This window comes from Eublepharis macularius, chromosome 2 (genome assembly GCF_028583425.1).
Source record: "Eublepharis macularius isolate TG4126 chromosome 2, MPM_Emac_v1.0, whole genome shotgun sequence".
Lineage (NCBI taxonomy): Eukaryota > Metazoa > Chordata > Lepidosauria > Squamata > Eublepharidae > Eublepharis > Eublepharis macularius.
Genome location: NC_072791.1, coordinates 235,253,044 through 235,276,251, shown reverse-complemented (window position 1 = coordinate 235,276,251; position 23,208 = coordinate 235,253,044). Strand labels below are relative to the sequence as shown.

The 23,208-nt window shown below is 44.3% G+C and overlaps 1 protein-coding gene across 1 annotated transcript in view; it reads left to right on the top strand.

Moving 5' to 3' along the window:
• Window positions 1-23,208, top strand: part of LOC129323628 (aldehyde oxidase 3-like) — a 98,352-nt gene that overhangs the window by 26,922 nt on the left and 48,222 nt on the right. Inside the window, exons 11-21 of the mRNA XM_054970150.1 lie at window positions 172-323; window positions 8,310-8,403; window positions 8,786-8,895; window positions 10,031-10,215; window positions 11,666-11,828; window positions 13,901-13,993; window positions 17,428-17,597; window positions 18,097-18,211; window positions 21,419-21,538; window positions 22,278-22,374; window positions 22,872-22,996. Of these exons, the coding sequence (XP_054826125.1) occupies window positions 172-323; window positions 8,310-8,403; window positions 8,786-8,895; window positions 10,031-10,215; window positions 11,666-11,828; window positions 13,901-13,993; window positions 17,428-17,597; window positions 18,097-18,211; window positions 21,419-21,538; window positions 22,278-22,374; window positions 22,872-22,996 (1,424 nt within the window). The remainder of the gene's footprint in view (window positions 1-171; window positions 324-8,309; window positions 8,404-8,785; window positions 8,896-10,030; window positions 10,216-11,665; window positions 11,829-13,900; window positions 13,994-17,427; window positions 17,598-18,096; window positions 18,212-21,418; window positions 21,539-22,277; window positions 22,375-22,871; window positions 22,997-23,208) is intronic.

The following is a 23,208-nucleotide window of genomic DNA, read 5'->3' as shown; positions in this document are numbered from 1 at the left end:
GGGAGAAAGGAGAGCTTATGAATGTTTTAAACAAATTAATAAAATCGGTGTGGTTTATAACTTAGGATGCTATTTCCAGCCTCTCTAATGAATGCCAGTTCTAACTCCAACTGAGCTTGCCAACTGTGACTACTAAAAGCATAATACCTGCTGAGCTTTATTTGGTTCCAGGGATAGTGGTAGGTGCGGCAACCCGCTTGGCCCAGCTGAGGGGAATCCTGTTAGATGTGGTCCCAGAACTCCCAGCGGAGAAGACAAAGATTTACCGTACTCTCTTGAAGCAGCTGAGAACCCTCGCGGGAGAACAGATCAGGAATCTGGCGGTAGGTCTCTCACAGAGTATAGATAACCTCATGTTCCTTCACCTTGCTTTCTGGGCAGCAGCAGGGAGGAGACAGCTTTTTAGGATGCATGAAACTCTGAGAAGCCTTCAGACGATTGAGGCTTGTCTCGAGTCATTCGGTGTCCTGGGCAGGTGCCTGAGTCGCACAGTTCTGCCCTATAAGTAATGTGTTACTTAGCTTCGGAGAGCATGGTAGTAGGACTGCCCACAAAACGCTTTCTGATCCTATAAAGAGCCCTGATACTGTTGCTAAACATCTACCATACTAGAAGGACTGGAATGGAGGGAAGGAGATGATTGCCTCTGGTTGTCCATACCATTGTCTGACTTGGGCTGATTCCGCACACCTTGGATAATGCACTTTCAATGCACTTTATCAATCGTTTGAGGTGGATTATTTGTTCTGCACACAAAAAAATCCATTCCAAATGATCTATAAAGAGGATTGGAAGTGCATTATCCAACGTGTGCGGAATCACTCTTGCTGTCCATCCTCTCCCTCAACTTACAGAGGAGAGGCAACTGTCACATGACGGCCACTCCAAGCAGGAAATGCAGAGATAATGAGCAAGCCGTTCCAACAGCCATACACCTAAACCAGAGACCTACAAACACACCCATCAGAGCAAATTAAGAAGTCTGAACACAGTAGTTGGGAACCACTGACAAGCTCATGAAAGGTCATATTGTTACGGGTCATATAAGGGAACACTCAGCAGCCTTTTGTAATGCACAAGGATCCATTCCATTCGATGATGAACAGTTTACTCCCTGTTAATTTTAAAGCCTACATTTCCCCCTAGAGATAAAAGCAGCCCAAGAAGGTGAATAGAATCGTAGAGTTGCAAGAGGTCTTGCAGACCACCTCGTCCAACCCCCTGCCCAGTGCAGGAAGAGTCTAAAGCATCCCTGTACAGCTACTTCACACAGCTGCTTCTTGAAGACTAGAATCAGGGATAGCCACCATGATAATCTAACTACTATTACAATTTAATCAAAGTTATCTTGTGACATTCAACTGCATTTATATACTTCTTTGTGTAAATATACAAAACTGCCTCTTCATCATATACCTACTCAAAAGCTGCTAACATTAACATAACCAATTGAGATTCACAAAAATTGAATAAATCCAAACAATTTCTTAAAAGCTTGCACAAGATAGGCAGTATATAATGCACTTCAATGAACATAGATCCAGAGGAGTTAGCCGTGTTAGTCTGTAGTAGCAAAATCAAAAAGAGTCCAGGAGCACCTTTAAGACTTAACCAACTTTATTGTAGCATAAGCTTTCGAGAATCACAGTTCTCTTCATCAGATGCGTGGAGGGCAAGAAGAAACTGGTCAGATATATAGGTGGAGAGGGGAGGTCCACCCTCACTAGCACCCCCACCTGACGGCCTGCCATCCTACCAGCTCTCCAGGCAGGTGTCCTCCGGCCTCAGCCGGGCAGGGAAGGGAGTTGCCCCACCTTGTTCCTTCTCCTTGTTAGAAATAACAATGTCTGGTGTACTGCAGCAGCAAGAAGTAAGAAGAGCCTACCATGCAGGGGGCAGCAAGGATCACTTAGTTAGGACAGTGAGAGTAGCACCTCTCTTGTTTCCTGGGGGTCATTTCCTTGTCTTGTCTCCTATTGGGCTAAACAGGGCAATATCCTGCTTCTTCTCTCTCCTGCCACACTTCTTCTCTGTCTCTGCAAGATGTAGTCAGATAGCTAGGATCTATCTCTCCCCCTTTCCCTCAAGTATGTAACTTCCTCAAATAAAGCTTTTTGCCTCTCTGACCAGCTCGGCGTTTAATTCCGCAGCGTAGTTTAACACTCGCTCTAACAGGGTTATGGGCCCAGAGGCAATTAACGCAAGCTGAAGTTAAGAGAGAGCAATAAAAGTTCTGCTGTAGCCGCAGGCTAAAGCACAGAGGACAGACAATAGAGGAAAGATGGCTGACTCCTACAGTGCACAGCAGGGGTTCCAGATCGACCAACTAGGCGACAGGAGGAACTACGATCTTTGGGCAGAAAGAATAAAAGCCCATCTTATTCAACTGGACGTCTGGTCTGCAATAACAGATGAAAAACCGACTGGAGATCCTCAGAAGGAAGCCAAATGGGTCAAGCACGACAATAAGGCAAGATCTATTATCATTAATGCTTTAAGTGATAAACAATTGATAAGAGTAATTCATGAGCCCACTTCTAGACAAATGTGGACGTCTCTTCTAGAAATAAACCGTCAAGAATCAATTAAAACTAAAATTTTGCTAATGAGGCAATTGTATCGGATTGAGATGAAGCCTCAGGAAAAACTGAAAGATCATATTGCAAATTTCATGGAATTAACACAGAAATTAAGATCCCTTGGAAAGGAGATCCAGGATGAGGATCTAGCTATAATTTTGCTGTCTAGTCTTCCTCAATCTTATGCCAGCATAGTACATGTGTTGGAAATGAGAGAAAATTTAAGCTTAAACTATGTACTTGCAAGACTGCAAGAGGAAAGTTTTAGCAAACTGGATCATATAAGTGAGCCAAGAGAGCTAGCTTTAAGAGTCAGTTCAAGAAGGGATTTCTCCTGCAGCGTCTGCAGAAAGAAAGGACATTTAAAGGAAGACTGTTGGTTTCGTGATTCACAGAGAGTTAGCAAGCAACCGCCACGATGGATGGGAACAAAGGGCTTTAGGAATGCTAATGCAGCCATTAAGTCACCTAATGCCGATGGTCAAAGGAAAAGCAGATCTGATAAGAATTGTTTAAATGTTGGTAAAAATGATCAAAGCATATGCAAATGGGCAATTGACAGTGCATGTACTAACCATCTTTGCAACAACGAGAAGTCTTTTAATGAGATGAATGAAAGCCACGATAAATTGTATACAGCAAATGGAGAGGCTTTAACGGCTCAGGGACAAGGGACCGTATCTGCATGTTGTGCACTACCCAGTGGCCAAACTAGAGAAGTGCAGATCACTGATTGTCTATACGTACCTGAACTTAAATCTAATTTAATATCGGTTTCTGCAATGGCCAAAAGAGGAATTGAGACTGTATTCAAAGGAGAGAAATGTTTTATTAGCAATGAAGGTGAATTAATTGCACAAGGCACATTAGAGGATGGCCTGTATATGCTGGATTGCTCTGAAGGCGCAGTGAATTTAATTGAAAAGTGCACTCACAAGAATTGTACTAGTCTTATCCATAGAAGGCTTGGACATGCTAATATGGATTATATATATCAGCTTGAAAGGCAGAATCTGACTAATGATTTGCAAATGAGAAAATGTCCTGATGCAGAGAAATGTGTTTGCTGTATTCAAGCCAAAGGCACAAGACCTTCTTTCACCAAACAGAGTGAGAAGCAGACGACAAGACCACTGGAGCTGATTCACAGTGATGTCTGTGGACCCATGGGAACAGAAACACCCAGTGGAAGTAAGTACTTTCTGACTTTTACTGATGATTTTTCAAGATTTACTGTGATTTACCTGCTCAAGGAAAAGAGCCAAGTACTGGAAAAATTCAAGATGTACCTAGCAATGGTGCAGAACAGATTCCAGAGAAAACCAATGACTATCCGCACAGACAATGGAGGCGAGTACGTGGGGAAGGAGATGACAAGCTTCCTAGCAGATGAAGGAATAGAGCATCACCTGACCGTGCCATACACCCCCGAACTCAACGGGATAGCAGAGAGGAAAAATCGTTCTCTCACAGAAATGTGCAGGAGCATGCTGCAAGAAGCACAGCTACCTCAAAAATATTGGGGAGAAGCTATCAACACTGCTGCCTATCTGCAGAACATGCTACCTACAAAGGGTGCAAGCAGCACACCATTTGAACTGTGGTACAACCGCAAGCCCAATGTAAGGCATCTGAGAGTGTTTGGATCAAAGGCCTACACTTATGTTCCGAAGAAAAAGAGGTCTAAGATGGATCTCAGAACAGAAGCAGGCATATTTGTTGGATATGCACTGGGATGCAAGGGATATCGAATCCTCAACCCAGAGACAGACACAGTGAAGATCCGCCATGTGGTGTACATTGATGAAAAAGAGAAGGCAAGCAAGCCTGACACCAGAGAGTCTACACCAAAGGAAACTGATGCAGCACAGCAGCCAGAAATTGTGCAACTCTGGGACCTGACTGAGACGCAAGAGACACCTGCAGAGCCCACGGAAAGAGAAGGGGAAGCAGAGCCAAGTGTCAGACGCTCAGACAGAACAAACAAAGGAGTTCCACCACTGAAATTCTCTTACCTGGCAAAAACAGAAGCTGTACCAGAACCTTCTAGCTGGGAAGACATAGAAGGAATGCCAGCAAGAGAAGCAGAGAAATGGAGAAAAGCTGCAAAAGAAGAAATTGACTCTCTGATCCAGAACAAGACATGGATTCTCACAGAACTACCACCTGGAAAAAGGACAGTAGGATGCAAATGGATTTTCAAAACCAAACATGATGCAGATGGAGAAGTACAAAAGTACAAAGCAAGACTAGTTGCAAAGGGATATTCCCAGAAGTATGGAGAAGACTATGATGAAACCTTTGCGCCAGTAGTGAAACACACTTCAGTAAGAACACTACTGAGCATAGCAGCCGCAAGGAAGATGCATGTGGAGCATCTGGATGTGAAAACTGCTTTTCTTCATGGAGAGCTGGAAGAAGACGTGTATATGACACAGCCTCCTGGATTTGAACAGTCCAAAGACAGAGGACTTGTATGCAAACTGCAGAAGAGCATTTATGGACTAAAACAGGCTGCAAGAGCCTGGAATCAGAAACTGAACCAAATGCTCATCAAAGAAGGATTCAAGCAAGGCGGGGCAGAACGCTGCCTGTACTCAAGAAAGAAAGACAACAAATGGACTTTTATCCTGATTTTTGTAGATGATATTCTTCTTTGTTATGAAGATCAACAAGATTGTGATGAAATAGTTCAGCACCTGAACCAAGAGGTTGAAGTAAAGCGTCTTGGAAATGTCAGCTTTTACCTTGGAGTTCAAATAGAGCGAGAGGAAGATGGAAGCTATCTTCTCAATCAAAAGCAAAAGATCATGGATTTCCTAGATTACATGGACATGAAAGATGGAAAACCAACATGTACTCCAATGGAAACAGATTTCCTGAAACAAAATGGAAACAATGAACCTCTGAGAAACATCAAAGTGTACAGAGAAGCAATTGGAAAACTGCTCTACATGAGTACAGTAACCAGACCTGACATAGCAGCAGCAGTTGGAATACTGTGCAGGAAAGGTGCATCACTAAGTGTGAATGACTGGCAAGCAGTCAAAAGACTGGCAAGATACCTGAGAGGTACTGCACAACTGAAGCTCAAGCTACCAGCAAGCGACAATCCCAGACTAGTGGGATTCATGGATGCTGACTGGGCAGAAGACATCACAGACAGAAAGTCTACCAGTGGACGAGTATTCTTTTATGGTGGAGGAGCAATCAGTTGGACAAGCAGAAAACAAGACCTAGTAGCGGCATCAACTACAGAAGCTGAATACATATCAGCAGCAGAAGCATGCCAAGAACTCAAGTGGATTCTACAACTGTTAGAAGACTTTGGGATAGATGAACCCAAACCTATACAACTCCTTGAAGATAATCAATCTTGCATAAAGCTTGCAAATACAGAAAGAATTGGATCAAGAACCAAGCACATTGACATAAAGAATCACATTGTGAGAAATATGCAAGAAGATGGACTTGTTGAGCTACAGTACTGCCCTACAGAAGAAATGATAGCAGACATCCTCACCAAGCCACTTGCCAAAGAGAAATTTCAAAGTCTACGAGAAAGACTGAACTTTGTGGACTTTGTACACTAGACATTGAGAAGGGGTGTTAGAAATAACAATGTCTGGTGTACTGCAGCAGCAAGAAGTAAGAAGAGCCTACCATGCAGGGGGCAGCAAGGATCACTTAGTTAGGACAGTGAGAGTAGCACCTCTCTTGTTTCCTGGGGGTCATTTCCTTGTCTTGTCTCCTATTGGGCTAAACAGGGCAATATCCTGCTTCTTCTCTCTCCTGCCACACTTCTTCTCTGTCTCTGCAAGATGTAGTCAGATAGCTAGGATCTATCTCTCCCCCTTTCCCTCAAGTATGTAACTTCCTCAAATAAAGCTTTTTGCCTCTCTGACCAGCTCGGCGTTTAATTCCGCAGCGTAGTTTAACACTCGCTCTAACACTCCTGCCCTGGGAGTGACAGCGCACTCCAGCTGCCTCTCCCTGCATAATCCTCATCGGCCTTCCCAGGGACCTGAATTTAAAGGCCTCCCCTTGCCCCACCTCCTTGGCTCTGCCCCCAATCTCCACCCAGTCTCCTTGACTGGCCCTGCTCCCAGCCTATCGGACAGGAGGGCTGGGTAGGCTCTGCAGTCTCCTGGCCCCACCCACTCCATCCCAGCCTAGGGCGGAGCATTCGGTCCACTCTCTTGTAGCGTTCCTGTGAAATGGGGCCTAACCTCTGCCCTTTCATGGCTTGACACCTGCCTGGCTGGCCCCTGCTGCTTGTGGACCCTCCCCAGTGGCTCCCTTGGCTGCTTGGGGCCTGGGCCTGCCTGGCTTGTGCCGATGGAAATCTCCTGTGGGCCTGGATGAAGTGGAGCCCTCTGGGCAGCTGCAGCCGAAGGGGGAGTCTGCTGAGGGGCTGCAGGGTGTTCCCCCGAGGCGTGCTTGCGCATAAGCTGTGACTGGCCGAAGCGTGAGGGAGGCCTGGGGGCCTGTAGGGGCTCCTGCAGCAGAGGTACTGCTAGGGGCCGCGCTGCAGGGCCTGCGGGTGGTGGAGAGAAGGATGGCATCGCCGGGCAGAGCAAGCAGCTCCCCCCTGTAAACAGCCCAAGGGCGAGTGTTTCTCAGTTCTCGATGGCTGTTACACACGAGTGGCCAGTTAAGGTGAATCCCGGTTCTGCCAAGATCTTCAGCAGGGGTGTAGCCATATCCCAAACGAATCTCATGTAATTGCACATAAACTGCATACCATTAAAACCCCATTTTCATTGAGCCTCCATATTCAAGCAGCCTGGATTTTGGAGGCTCAACAAGAATTTGCATTTAAAAGTTAATGTTAGCTGCTTTTGAGTAGGTATATGACGAGAAGGTAATTTTGTATATTTACATAAAGAAGTGTAGAGACACAGCCGGATTTCACAAGAGAACTTTGATTAAATTGTAGTAGTAGTTCGATCACCACCATGGTCATCCCTCATTCTTCTCTTCTTTGTCCCTCCTTTTTTTTGCTCCTTGAAGACTGCCAGTGAAGGGGGACCCACCACATCCCGAGGCAGCTGATTCCACCGCCAAACTACTGAAGAAGTCTTTCCTGAAGTCCAGCCAGTACCTTCCCTCCTATAGTTTAAACCCATTGTTTCAAGTCCTGTCCAAAGAGGAAAGAGTTTAGCTGCTCTTCATTCTGCTTCTTTTCCATTCTCAGTCAAAGGCTTCCAACAGTTTTTCATCTAAAGCTAAAGGGAAGAGAAGTATGGCTCTAGCTTGGCCCTAAAATGTTCCTCAGCCATGCCTCAGACGTCCACCCTGCAGAACTCATAGCCACAAGAGAATCAGCTAAGCAACGCTGAAACAAATGGGAAAGAAACTACAAAGCACATAGTTTGGATCTCCAAGGCCAGAACTACTGTTTAGCCTTTGGACACCCCCATTTGAAATCGAATGATACAGGGTCAGGAGTGTGTGTATGGGCGTGGGGATAAAAGGTATATCGCTGGAAAAGACGAAGCTGGCTTTGTGTGTTGTTGATGTTGTTGATGTTTTATTGAATGTGTCTTCCTATCATTTTAAAGTGGAGAAACGTTTGCTATCATCATATAGATTATCTGGCTTGTTTGAAGAGAGATGTAAATAAAGGTTGCATATTAAGTCTGTATAGCTATGCTTGTGAGAGAGGCAATCAGTTGTAATAGTAGTAGTAGTAGTAGTAGTAGTAGTAATGAAGTCATTGTTTGCCAGTCCTTAGGAGGACACATTGTAAGTCGAGGGTCGACCTGGGACCTGAACCCCGTCTTAGCTGCTGGGAAAGCTATTCTCAATCTGGCATCTTCAGGTAAAATGTCTTAAATCTTTCAATGATAATAAAACTTTATTTAAAAGATAAAATAGTGTGCAGTGCATATCTATAGTTCTAATAGTCATACACGCAATGCAATGCAGATCAATGCAACAGTGCCATCCGAAGCCACAGGGGAAATGTAAAAAGAAATGATAACCAGTAAGAGAGAACTCTGTAATATTTACCTTAGGCAAAAGAGTTCCCGTTCTTAAAAAGCATGCTGATTTGAACATGCAAAGAACACCACCTTAACTCCAGTGGGAAAGGGAGGTTATGTATGTGCAGTACCTGCTAAGTCTATTGGTTTCGACCAACCATTCTAAGATTTATATCTGTAAATAGCACAATTTGTAAAGGCTGTCCTTTTCTCTAATAGACGGAACACGACAGATTCCCCTGAACGATGAATTCCTGGCACGGTTGCCGGAGGCAGACCTTTCACCAAAAGAGGTCGTAGTCTCAGTTCTGATTCCATTTTCAGAAAAAGTGAGTGCTTTGGGGCTTCGCCCTGAGCTCTGATTGTGGCTCTTTGGTACTGTTCATCTACCTTCTGCCGTTTTACTGTGTTTCCTAACACACTCTTTGTGCTTACAGTGACTATTCGTGCTCTAAGTGGGGCTCCATCACGCACAAACACACCAACCGCTGTCTGTTCCCACACATGTTGCATGCAAATTCTTGTACAGTTGAATAGCGAGAATCATTTTCTCTTCTGAGAATGTGACCAAAGACTCTGAGCACGCGCCTTCTACTCTCTCATCATTCGATTGTTTCTTGATGTTTTGGGCAAGATGGGGTGGGAGACTGTGAAGCTTTGGTTGGGAGACACGGTTGGTGGTGAGGGGTTTGGGTTCGGGGGCTTTCAAGCTGCTTCATGTGGGTCTTGGCTACTGGGCCCTTGTTTGGTATTGGCCACAAGGATTCCTTCAGTGTCACAGGCCACACCCCGCCCCTCTGGAGAAAACACTGCAGGGCTGCATTTCCTCATCCCCCCCCCCCCCCGCCTCTTCCCCTGCTCTACTGAGCTCTTTGGGGTCTCCTTGAACTCCATGTCCAGGTGGCTGCTTAAGGTTGGGACCATAACAGGATCCAGTGAATAAAAAGAAGCCTGAAAAGAAAAATTCCTATGCGTGTTTCTCTCTGCCTTTCTGTGTAGGAAATAATAAACTCTCTCTCTATAGAGAAAAGCCAGAGTTGAGTCCCTTAGCACTTTAGAGACCAATAAGATTTTCAAGGTATAAGCTTTTGAAAGTCAAAGCTCCCTTCATCAAATACTTTGTCAGGTCTCTGAAAAAGGGACCTTTGACTCTTGCAAGTTGATGCTCTACAGCAGACCAACACACCTGCCCACACGAATCGCTCCACTTACGGAGAGTTTGTCTACTATGTCATGTTTGTGTCTGTCCCTCTGCACGCACTGCTGCTTTCCCTCCGTGCACCAGCTGCATATATCATTCACTGTACATTGTCATGATGTGAGATACTCACTACCTTCCTACATGGAAGCACCTTCTAGGTAAGAAGTTCCTCATCTGTGGAACGGCCTTTATAAAGCAAGGCTGAATGAAAGCAAGGAGAACTGTAGAGGGTGAAATGACCAGGCGTCTCCTTGTCTTGCCAGGATGAGTTTGTGTCTGCATTCCGACAGGCGGAGCGGAGGAAAAACGCCCTGTCGGTGACCAATTCTGCAATGCAGGTCCGGTTCCAGCCAGGCACTGATATCGTAGAGGATCTGGCTATCTTATACGGAGGCATCGGCTACACCACCGTGAGTGCCCGGGTCACCTCTCAGAAGCTGCGAGGAAGGTACGATGGTCCTCTGGGAATCCTGACAGAACAGCCCTTCTTGCTAATAGGGGAGATGGTTCATTCTAATTGCACAAGATGGATTTTACATATTTATAGTTTCTTTCCAATCAAAATGTTTCTAATGCTCAGTTTGCTTCCCAGTTGCTGTAACCTGGCAGCAGTGGATGATGGGGAGAAATCCCATGTACTTCTTGGCTAATACCACCAATGTTTCATTACGTCCCCTTCGTTCTGCATTCCGTCTTGTGTCCTCCCACAAGGAGAAAACTGAGATGTCCTCCTTGGAGCTCATCCTGTCCCAATCCCCAATTTAGAAGCGTGAGAGGGGGGGGATAACAACATCTGTTGGTTATTCTTATGACAATCTTTTCTCAAATGCAAGCCTGGTATCTCAGGACCATCAGTTAGCCTTTACTCCAGTCCTTAAATAAAAGTTAATATACCTGTATTTTTAAATTTCAATATTTATAGGGCTGTTTTTCTCCTGATATATACCCAAGTCTTACCCTAATATATACCCAAGTTAAAGGGACGAGAGTGGTCCAAGCTCATTTTATCCCTAATATATACCGAAGTCAGGTATTAACCATATAACAAAGTGCAGTAAATGCCAAATACATTCAAACTGCATTAAAGTAGCCAATATTGAAGGGCGCTATTCATAGTTCACTGTAACACATTCTACCACTAATTGATGTGAGGGAAAAGATTAATGAAGTGTGACAGTTATTCCACTAAAATCTGAATGCACAATGTACACAATTGCACAATAGACCTTAGAAGTCATAGTAGATTTACATCCACGTGGTTTCAGCTTCTACATCTACTGTTCCTCTACTGGATCTTTCATACAGTCTTTCTTAACAATCCTAATCTCTCACAGGGGTGATTTGTCTGACATTTCAATAGTTACCACATCAATAAAGCCACTATTTTCCCCACATACAGACTTTCAAACAGAGATGGCATCAGAATAACACAGCTCCTCCTCAACCATACATAGAAATATCATTGAATATGTCTTTTATCACCTACCCAATGAAACTGTGAATTAGCCTGTCTCCCGCACCAGTTGCACAAGTGGGCCATGCTTGTGGCACATGGGGCTGATGACCCACAACAGTGCTCGAACCAGCTTTTCGAACCTACAGGCAACAATCTCCTAACCTCAGGGCTAAATAACATGTTGTCCAGGAAATCCATACCTGGGTCTCTAACCTTTATTTTTTACGTAGTCATAGGGCACCATGCATTTGTTTTGAGCCATGACCCTGTTAGAGAAGGTCCCGTCCCCCGGCCTCGAACCACTGCTCTGATCAAATGTGGTACCCCTGCAACTGGGGGGCGATCTGGTGTGTAGTTTGGCCCTTAATGTATACGTTAAAATTTTAACTAGACACAGTATATTAAATAATTGTATGTGTTTACATTGTCATGTCTCCCCCAGAAACTGGAACGAGCAGATGCTGGATGAGGCTTGCAGGCTCGTTCTTGAAGAAATTCGGATCCCTCCCTCGGCAGTCGGGGGGAAAGTGGAGTACAGGCGAACTCTGCTCGTCGGCTTCTTCTTCAGATTCTATTTGGAAGTGCTGCAGGGCTTAAAGGACACGGTAAGCCGGAATCGCCTCTCGCATCTATGCGGGGGCTGAACATCTGGCTGTACATTGGAGGGATCTCACAGAGCGCTCTCTCCGTTCCTGGGAGTAAGCCACACGTCGTGGCCCGCTGCTCCCCATGGGCAAGCCCTGTCTGAGCACTTTTTGCCTCCTGATGGACTGGCCCCATCCTGGTGGATGTTCAGGCCCAGGTCTCAAGCTGTTTCCGTCTACACAAGAGCAGTCCTGACCATTCCAGGGTACTGGAGTCTGAGAAAATAATTTTGACTTTCAGTAGTGGCTTGATCTACCTATAGAAGCAAGTGATACTAACCATTCGTGCAATTAATCAATGTGCAACAAGCCGGAACGGCGACCAGGAATGGCCCCCAGCCCCAGCCCCGGCCTTCACGTGATCCCCAGCTCCTGAGCATGATGCTTACGTACGGAGGAAGTGTGCATGCAAATGCTTCCTCTCTGCGATCCGGATAGGATTGCCAGGGACCCGGCACTTACCTTAAGGTAGCCTCCGTGCACACGCACTCCTAGCGCCAATGTGATGATGTCATTTCCGGGAGTGATGTCACTGTGCTGGCTGCTTTGCACCGGGTCTGTTCTTGAAGAATTGGCCCATTTGGGGCCCCAATCAGCCCGGCTCACGTACAGGACCACTCCTGCAGCCTGCGCGATGACATCACTCCTGGAAGTGACTTCATTGCGCCACACCAGAGTGCCTCCCGGGACACCCGTTCTCCCGCCAGCCAGGTGAGTGGTGGGAGCAGGGCAGCAACCCTAGAGAACGTTCAGGAAGCAGGGCCCTCGATCCCGGGAGGGACCCTTCTTCTACTCATAGGTGTTGTGCTGATGAGCTGGCCGTCATGCAGAGGTGGGGGCGAAGCCTGGGAACTCGTGCCTGCTCCTACACTGTATGGAACAATATACAGACCGGGAAAAACAATAAATGCTCAAGGCAATAATTTACACTTTTTATATATATTAAAGTGCCAGAGTGCAATAGTGTTAATAAATAATGTGCTAATAAATACAGAATAAATATTCAAATTTTACAAGTATCCGCAAGCCACACAATACAAAGTCATCCAATACAATGGTTGTTGTGGGTTTTCCGGGCTGTACTGCCGTGGTCTTGGCATTGTAGACGTTTCACCAGCAGCTGTGGCTGGCATCTTCAGAGGTGCTACACCTCTGAAGATGCCAGCCACAGCTGCTGGCGAAACGTCTACAATGCCAAGACCACGGCAGTACAGCCCGGAAAACCCACAACAACCATTGTTCTCCGGCCGTGAAAGCCTTCGACAATACATCATCCAATACAGTTTGTAATTTTCATGAACCAATTTTGTCCATCACTCGAGCATGAGGAGCGCAGAGCTGTGACCTCCGATACAGACAAACACCAGTTCTCAGAAGAGGGGTTCTAATGCTTTTGAGCCATTTGCTAATACTGTATGGGCTGATTAAACATGCAAGAGGGTTGTGTATAGAGGCTACTTTTTCCTTTCTTTCTGTGAAAACATCTCTCTTTTTTTGCATTTCTGCAGCTCAGGCTGTTAAAGGGGCAAGAGTGGTCCAAGCTCATTTTATCCCTAATCGTCTGGTATCTCTTCACTGGAGGGCGCATCTGCATGTCGCTGATGCCCCTTCACACTAACCACCCCCCCATGGCCCCTCCTGTTCCTGCCCGGTTGCAGAGAGCTCCATTCCCACTAACGACTCGTGGACGTTGAGACCTCGTTATTTCCTAGGAGAAATACCTTGTACCTTATATAAAGATACGTTGCATAAAGCAGGCTTTACTTCTGGTGTAATATAAGCCACTGTGCTTTCTTTGGTTCATCAAATCCTCTACCTTATACTTGCCTAAATATAGATTATCTGTTAAAATATCTTGAATAGAGATTTTCCAACATAAATAGCCATTCAAGGAGATTTTCTGATATTGGTTACTGATGGTAACTGAACGCAAGCTGATCGACTGCTTTTGAAACACCATATTTTTCGTAAAAGTCAGCTTTGAAATTATTGTTATGATATATTGTTTTCTTACATTATCTTCCCTCCTACAGTACCCATCTAAGTACCCTGACTTGCCAAAGGAAAACTTGAGTGCCTTGAGTGAGTACCTTGACTATCCTCCGCAAGGCATGCAAGAATATCAGGTCAGTGGCGTTATTTTAGGACAATTTAACTCCAGTTAACATGGTACATTGAAGAGACTGTATCCTTATTGTTAATTGTTCCTTTACTAGTTGTACTTTTTCTTCATTGAACCTGTACAAACAATGTATCGTCCCCTCTCCCCAGGTATTTAGTGGTGTGTGTGTGTGTTATGTGCCATCAAGTCACCTCCAACCTATAGCGATTCTATGAATGAGAGACCTCCAAAATATCCTATCATTAACTTAACTCCTGCAAACTGGAGGATGTGGCTTCTTTTATTGAGTCCAGCCATCTCGTTTTTGGGTCTTCCTCTTTTCCTGCTGCCTCCCACTTTTCCTAGCATTATTGACTTTTCCAGAGAATCTTGTCTTCTCATGATGTGACCAAAGTACGATAGCTTCAGTTTTGTCATTTTAGCTTCTAGGGAGAATTCAGGCTTGATTTGATCTAGTGCTCACTTATTTGTCTTTTTGGCTGTCCAAGGTATCCGCAAAACTCTCCTCCAGCACCACATTTCAAAGGAATCAATTTTCTTCCTGTCAGCTTTCTTTACCATCCAACTTGTGCATCCATACATAGCAATGGGGAATACCATAGTTTGGATTATCTTGATCTTGGTTCCCAGAGAGACGTCTTTATCTTTAAGGATCTTCTCTAGCTCCCTCACAGCTGCTCTTCCGAGTCTCAATCTTCTTCTTATTTCTTCATTGCAGTCTCCCTGTTGGTTGATGACTGAGCCAAGGAATAGAAAATCTTGAAGAACTTCAATTTTCTCATTGTCAACTTTAAAATTGTGTAATTCCTCAGTAGTCATTATTTTTGTCTTCTTGATGTTCAGCTGTAATCCTGCTTTGGTGCTTTCTCCTTTAACCTTCATCAGTAGTAGTCCGTGGGCCATTGTTTTGTTTTCCATATTTGTTGACAGATTCTTGTTAAGATTCTGATGGACTCCATTTCAGTAGTTTGAAATAGCTCTATTGGCACTCCATCCACTTCAGGTGCTTGCTTTCTCCCAATTGCTTTGAGTGCAACTTTTACTTTGCTTTCAAGGATTTCTGGTTCTTCATCAAAAGATTCTTCGTCAAAGGTATCTGTCATCCTTCCATCTCTTTTGTACAGCTCTTCAGTGTCTTGTTTCCATCTTCCCTTCATTTTGTCCTGATCAGATACTGTATTTCCATGTTGATCTTTCAGCGTCCCAAGCCGTGACTTGAATTTGATTTCTCAGATCTTTTGGAACAGATCTTTTGGAACAGATCTGCCAGTGTCACCTTTCACTGCTGCTGCTGCCCAGTAGCTAACCTTCAAGGATTCCTCTACTCCCATCCCCCTTGGAACATTCAGTTCTCTTCTGCTGATGTGGCCGTTGATTCCTGAAGGGGGGGGGGGTGGAGGCATCTTAGTCTGGTGTCTCAGCTTTGACTATTCTGCCTTGAGTGACTCTTCCAGGAGTTTAGACTCTTGACCAAGTTTAGAGGAGTTTAGACGCTTGACCCATAATGTTTTAATGTTTTTATAATGTTTTTATTGTTTTTAATCTTTATGTAAAAATCGTATGTTGTTACACCGCCCTGAGCCTGTCTGACGGGGAGGGCGGTCTAGAAGTGTAATAAAATAATATTAAAATAAAAGCCTGAGCTCCTGACGGTTGTTAGCTTGGCTGTTAGCCAACAGTTTACCATGCGAAAGGGGGGGATCTTTTAGTATATCTTCAACTGAGTCAGATTTTCCCAAATGAAGAGAGAGCAAGGATACAACACAGGCCTGGACATAAATTTCAGTAAGTTTTATTTAAATCATTCTGCATAGGTTACATAGACTTTAAGTATCGTGGTACAGCATGGTTTTAGCATAGCAATAGCTTGATCAACAATACAACAAGAACAAGGCATAGTAAATCATCTTACCAGTCCTGGAGATGTCCCAGAGATTCTCGTTGATGGAAAGAATGGGAGAGCGCTTTGCCAATCTGAAAAGGAAAAGGAGAGAGATAGCCAGGAGGTATTCCTTCGTTTCTCTCCTCCTAGCTTCTTAGACTCCATGGTTTTCTTGCTCATTTTTATACAGTTTTGGCTTACATCAACCCATTCAAATTCACCAACGAGATTCTTCAGAGTTATTCCTGGCACTGGAAATCACCTAAAAATTGTAGCATTTGCAGATTTTGCGCTGAGATCGTGACATCTGTAAAACGGTCAGGTCATTCTGATCCCTTAGTATTTGTTATCATTACTCATATGAATATCATGTATCAGCAAAAATCCCCTAGATCTTAGCTTATTGCCACGTTTCCATTCAAAGTTCATTTAGACTCCATTTTGTTTGGTTCAGTATATCCTTAGTTCCTTATGGTTAAGGCCTATGTGATTGATATATGTATAGTGATTGCTGAGTTATTTCATGTAGAGATATAATGAGATTGATTGAGCTGTGAATATATGGATATATGCATGCATGTATGTGTGTTTCCAGCAAAACAATCATGTGGTTAGTGTCAGCGTGATGTTATAGTCAAGGCAGTGTTTCTCAGTGACTTGAACTAGTATCTCTGAATGGTCTGAACTAAGTCTGCAATTGGTCAGTCAGTGTTTCCTCCTTTTAAAACCAAAAGCTTTTTAAAAGAATCTCTCTTGCTGTGGATTTTCCTCATGTTCTCTTTTTGATTGTGTTCTCATGATTGCTAGTGTGTGCACAATGTCTTCCTTCTTCTTTAGACATAAGAGTAGATGTATGAATTACTGTGTTTTAACGTCTTTGAATCTTAAAAGAGAGAAAAGTTATCCGTTTAAAGTAAGCCTCTGAGTTTATTATCCGTCAGCCCCTCCTTTCCTGCTAGGTTTCTGTGACACTGAGCATGATCAGGTTCTGGCCGACTGACAAGATACTGACCTGCTATCAATTTTTGCTTCTGTACACTGGCTAATGCAAACAGCAAAAGCAAACACTTTGTCCTTTCCCGTTCAGAATATGTCATTTTGGAATCCGTCCCAAATGAGCATAGCTTGTGTCAAGTAAAATAGTCTGGTGCTTTCCATACTTAAAAATGGATTCCAGGATTATAGAAAATAGGCCAGCTTCACTTATACAGGAATACAACACGGTGTTGCTCTCAGCTTCACCGACTCACTCAAACCCCCTCACTGTGTTAAGGTGTGTATCCAATAGGTCAGTGATAAGTATTTGCATAATAATCACCTTGACAGGTTTCTCTCTAGAGGAGCTGATACTGTATCAGTCATATTATTTTTCTTCAGAAAGCTGAAGCTTTGCCCATCAATAACTGAGTTGCCCAAGTCCTTGGCCCAAAACTCAGACAGTAGAAGCCGAAATTCAGCTTCATCTGAATGTCAGACAAATTCAGCAGGTGTCTCTAAGTAGTCCCCTCCCCAGCATGACCTGTCTGTATAGTAAATGGCCCCTTACTCTGTGACAGGATGTGGACCCACAGCAGCCTCCTCGGGACCCAGTGGGGCGTCCCATCATGCACGAGTCCGGAATTAAGCATGCCACCGGAGAGGCTGTCTACTGCGGTGACATCAGTCCCTTAGACGGACAGCTCTTCATGGCTGTGGTCACCAGCACGCGAGCCCACGCAAAGATCCTGTGAGTGACGAATCTGAGAAAACTGTGACCGAATGGGGCCCCAGGACATGTTTCACTGACACTTGGTTGCCTCAGGGGTGGGCTGGAACAAGACTGGAGGGACGGCAAATATAAAGCAGGTCTAAAGAGGGAGGCTCAACGCCCCTTTTAATGTACAGACACACAGCAATGTGGGGTTGTTGCCTCAGCCTGCACAAGGCTTCCGCGCTCAGCCTACCCCGATCTCCTGTCTTTCTGTATTTTGTTCAGGGGAGATCTTGGGATTTTCCTTTATTACAAGTCAAGAAGTACAAATAATTTTTAAATTATTTCTAACTTCAGGCACAGGAGTGATGTCTCAATTCAGTCATGCAATACCATATGCCCTGTATTAGGATCAGTATATATTTAATGTTACCCTTGAGTTGCTTCTGTTTGAATCATAAACATACATTCAAGTGTTCAGTTTACCATTTCTTCTTCTTGTCACCTGAATTAGGACATTTATATTCCTTTCCAGATCTATCGATAGCTCAGAGGCCTTGGAAGCACCAGGGGTGGTTGCTGTGGTATCAGCTGCTGATATTCCAGGCAAAAATGGCGACGAGCACGAGAAAGTCTTTGCTGAGGATGAGGTACTTCTTGATGTTGAATTTTTGCCTTCTAAATATACTTTTCTGCCCACCAAAGTTACGTTTACTGATATCCTACTTACAGAAATACTCTTAGACTACCAGAACTTAGTTACTTTACTACTAGAACTCAGTTAAGGGCCAGCCTAGACATTACAGGATCCATGGGTCCAAGCCATGGACTCCATTGCCATTTTAGAGATGAATTTGTCCATCCAAAATGCCTGATCAGACAGGCAGCACGGTGGGACCTGGTGATCTCCATACCTGCTCAAGTTCTGAAATAGCAGAGGGGGTGCTATTTTGGCACTTGAAGAGGTATGAGGTGGGAGAAGATAGATATCCTGGTCCCATGGTATCACAGGCCCTTGCAGTATTTTTAAATGGTTGAATTCATCTCTAAACAAACTTTGGCAGCCTGTGGTCGCCATAACCTCTACTTTGGCCCTAACTAACATGGAGATTCCATAGACGATCCACTATTTTTTCCCCTCACTGCAGCATTGGTGGGGAAAATTACACAGTGAAAATCTCAGTTCTGATATTGGAGGATGGAAGGACTGTGTAAATTAGGTAAACCTTTTAGTAGCTTGCATGGAGAACACTATCCTAGTTTCAGTCCTGTCTGTTCTGTAGCAGTCCTCTCTTTCCTCTCTCTCAGAAACCAATTCCTTCTCTCTCGGTCTTTCCCACATTAATACCCCCTATATGTATTATCTTACCATCCCACGATACTTCAGAGCTTTCTTGTTTGCAAGATTGAATATTATACCCACAAAGGTTAACATCTCTAATCATCATCTTAGAGCGTCCTTTACCCCATTGCGATTTCAATCCATGCTCTCGCCAATATTGTCTGGATGTTATTCTTAAACTCCTAAAGGGTCTGTATCTGTGGATTTCATACACTAGAGGATTTACCTCATTTTATCCTTTTTGCTCTTTATATTCTGACCCCAGATCTAAGTTTCTCATGGGATTTTTATCTAGTTATGCTTATGCACAAACACGGAGAAAATCTCATTTTTGCTTTCTGATGTTGACGTGTATGTTTCATAGAGAGTTTCACTTTTTGCCTTTGCTGCTCTAAAGATAAGGTGTAATGCAGCAAAGAAAGAGGGTGTTACCCGAGCTTGCAGTTAATTTATTGATTGATGATTTTAATTGATGTCTGTTTTAATGGAATTTCCCGCAAATTTTAGTTAAACGGTATTGTATATGATTGTATTTTACCTAATTTTTATCTTACCTAATGGGGTTCTTGTAATTTTGTGACAGCTATGGCTATACACAATAAACTCTGATCTGAACTGAACACAAAGATTTTACAGGGGAGATTTTTGAATAGGCCCTGTTCTGACAGAATTTGCCCTTGTGGCCTTAACAGGATCAATACATCCTTTTATGCCCTGTTAGAATGTAGGTTCTTTGAACTGAATTTAATTAATTAATTAAGCAACTGTCCCCCTACACTCCAGAAACCCTGGCTCTTTTGTTTAGTGATAAAGATCTTAAATTTACTTTAGCAATTGCAAAATATGTCTCAGTCCTTTTTGCCCTTGCGTTCAAAAAATAAGGAATAAGTATTTTTCGATGCTCAAGATTTATGAATCGATGTGCTTCTAAGGGAATAAAAAGAAAGGAAACCATTACTTCCACTTCTCCGTGGTCTGGTCTGGGGAGAACGTTGAACCTGCGTCCAAAGGAGGGCAGAGCAATGATGTCTCAGTCCCGTTTAATGCCGGCTTCTTAAATAGTTTCATTGTTAACAACTTTAACGCCTGCTTTATGCTCTGTGGTGTTTTACTTTGTTGGCTACATCAAGTAGATTTTCTGCAGAGGCATCACAGAAATGTTCTCAGTGTGGTTTCGCCCCCTCCACAGAGAATCAGTCCAACAGCCCCCTCCTCCCTCGGGATGCTTGGACACGGCCAGACCGGCTCTCTTCCTGTTCGCCAGGGGTGATCTGGCAGCCACTTAGCTGATGAGCTGCTGCGGCCTGTCTGTATTCACAGGAACAGGCTGCTTGCATTAGAGGGAGATGATACGGGGTTCCCATATTTTTTCCCATAAGAAGAAAAGCTGTTTAAAGGAGTGATTTTATGCAGAAAACATCTAGCGAGGAAATGGATCAGCAGCCCCTTCTCATTGCTGACCGTGTTCCTAAGATTTCAATGAGTTCGGAGTACTTTTCCTTTTAAAAAAGAAAACGCAGTTCGTTCAGGTGCTTGAGGTCTTGGGGGGAGGCCCCCTCCGGCTGATTCTTCCCTTCCGCTGTAGATACTCTCTTTGCACCCTGTGCTCTTCTAGACTGCCTGCTGACTGGCAGAAATATAATTTCACAGGGTTTGGGGGGCTGCAGCTGGAGGGTGAACAAGGGATATTCCACTGTGCAACGTCTGCAGACTATTAGAAACATCGCCATTAGTGGCAGATGAGAATTTTATAACACACAATCGTTCCATGATATTCCATGACAAGAAGGGGCAATTTGGGTATGGAGAAGATGGTTTTGTTTCTAAGGGTGCACTGCAGTGCCTAAGAGGCTGCACTGTGAATCCAGAAGCGGACAGATCGAATCTTACCTCTGCTCTGAAGAAACGTGCTTTCTCTTAGCATCAGCCCTCCAGCGTGACGGTGCTGGTAGTGGAGGGTGCCATCACATCTTCACGAACTGATGGTGACCCTGGTGGGGTTTCCGTGGCAGGAGACTAACAGAGGTAGTTTGCTCTTGCCTTCCTCTGCAACCCTGGTCTTCCTCGGAAGTCTCCCATCCTCACGGCTTTAATTCAGACTACCTTAAAGGAAGAATTTCTAGCTGCAGGATACTATCTCTGGGGGCAAAAACAAAAAGAGTCCAGTAGCACCTTTAAGACTAACCAATTTTATTGTAGCATAAGCTTTCGAGAATCAAGTTCTCTTCGTCAGATGCATGGGACAGAAACTGCATCTGACGAAGAGAACTTGATTCTCGAAAGCTTATGCTACAATAAAATTGGTTAGTCTTAAAGGTGCTACTGGACTCTTTTTGATTTTGCTACCACAGACTAAAACGGCTAACTCCTCTGCATCTCTGGGGGCTAAACTACACGCTGATTTGAAACTTGCTCCATTAGACTGAACAAAGTTGATAAGAGCAGCTTAAAAACCATTGCGCCGTCACCATTCTTTTAAAAACCTTACCTTCTGTTGCTTGGTTGTGCCGTGCAGATACTATACATTGGTCACGTTATCTGTGGCGTGGTCGCAGAATCCTATACGCTTGCAAAAGAAGCCACCAACAAAGTGAAGATAGAGTACCAAGACCAGGAACTTATCCTGACAATTGAGGTAAAAGTCACTTCTGTTTTGTGGAATGGCATTCAGATTATCTGCCACCACTTATCTTTTGCTCTGTGAATATCCTAGTTATTGATTCACCTGCAGCACGTAACCTGCCTTGGATCTCAATGAAAAAGGCAGACTGCAAATAAACAACAAGAATGACAGCCATCGATTTCGTTTAGAGTCTGTTTTTCTCCTTGAGGCTCAAGGTGGGCTACGCTGTGTCAGTGAAGGCAATCGACAGCATGAAACCTCTAATAAGCAATGTGATAGGACAAGGATTACAGACATCTGAAACAAAGCAGGCAGCAACAGTAGTAGATGTGATGTGTTACGTAATACGGAAGATGGTTTTGCTTAAGTCTAAAACAATGCAGTGAAAGTAGGGCCAAGAGATAATGGATGCTGTACAGAGAGGTATATTTCAAGGTTTCTGGGATTTCTGGGTTTTCAGTGTGCTGTTAGAATCGTGGGCTTGTTCTTTAAGTCTCTGAACCACGAGGCTCAGCGGGCCTCGCCTGCACGGGGGCTGCAGTCTCCGGGACCAGGCATGGCAGAGGGGAGGGGCTGTGGCTCGACGGAAGAGCCTCTGTCCGGCATCACAATCATGATAATCTGTTTGGCAGATGATTATATTATCATCATACATACATACATAAGTACCACAAAATGGAAATGACACTGTTGCTGTCATGTTTTTTATACTTCTCTGAGATGGAATGCCACATTTTTTCCTTTATTGCAGGAAGCCATTCAGAATAACTCCTATTTCTCAGAAGAAAAGAAGATAGAACAAGGAAATGTTGAAAAAGCATTTCAGACAGTTGACAGAATTCTTGAAGGTGGGTTGCCTTGGTGATGTCGCCGTGCTACTAAGAGGGCAGACCCATTCACTTGGTGTGCATGAGCTTTTCTGTGATGGATCAATAAGCTTGCTGGTTATCTTTTGATAACCATTCACCTTCCACAGAAAAAATGTTCGTGTGAATTAACCTTTAGCGGGTCTGCTCCAGTCCCCTTCTACTGTGGACCTTCATTTTTTTTTTTATTTGAAGAGGGCTATCCTGTCCCCTCGCAGTCGCCTCCTCTCCAGGCTAAACATTCTGAGCTCCTCCAACCTTTCCTCCGAGGACTTGGTCTCCAGTCCCCTCACCACCTTCGTTGCCCTCTTCTGGACACGTTCCGGCTTGTCTTACAACAAAAATAAACAGCAGTCTGGTGGTGATAGAGAGTGCCCTCAAGTCATAGCTGACTTAGGGTGACCCCTGGTGGAGAGAAATTACTTAGGCAAAGGGTCACGATTTGCTTCAAGTGCCTACCATTCATTTGATCTTGACAGGCGAAAGCCATATTGGAGGGCAAAAACATTTTTACTTGGAGACAAACAGCACCATCGTCATTCCAAGGAAAGAGGACCATGAAATGGACATATACGTCTCCTCCCAGGATGCTTCAACTGTACAGGTGACTCAAGTCTTTGATTGCCAGCATGCTGGAACGCTGTCCTTGGGTCTGCCCAGGAGACACTTATCTCTGGCAGTAAGAGAAACAGCGTATAACCACCACCTCTGTAAAAGTACGCTGGGTAGAAAGCAGGGATTGACAAAACCTCTTGTTCCTCCGCACGTGTGCTTGTGAGCCCATCCCCCTCCCCAAAAAACCATTTTGAAGGTGAG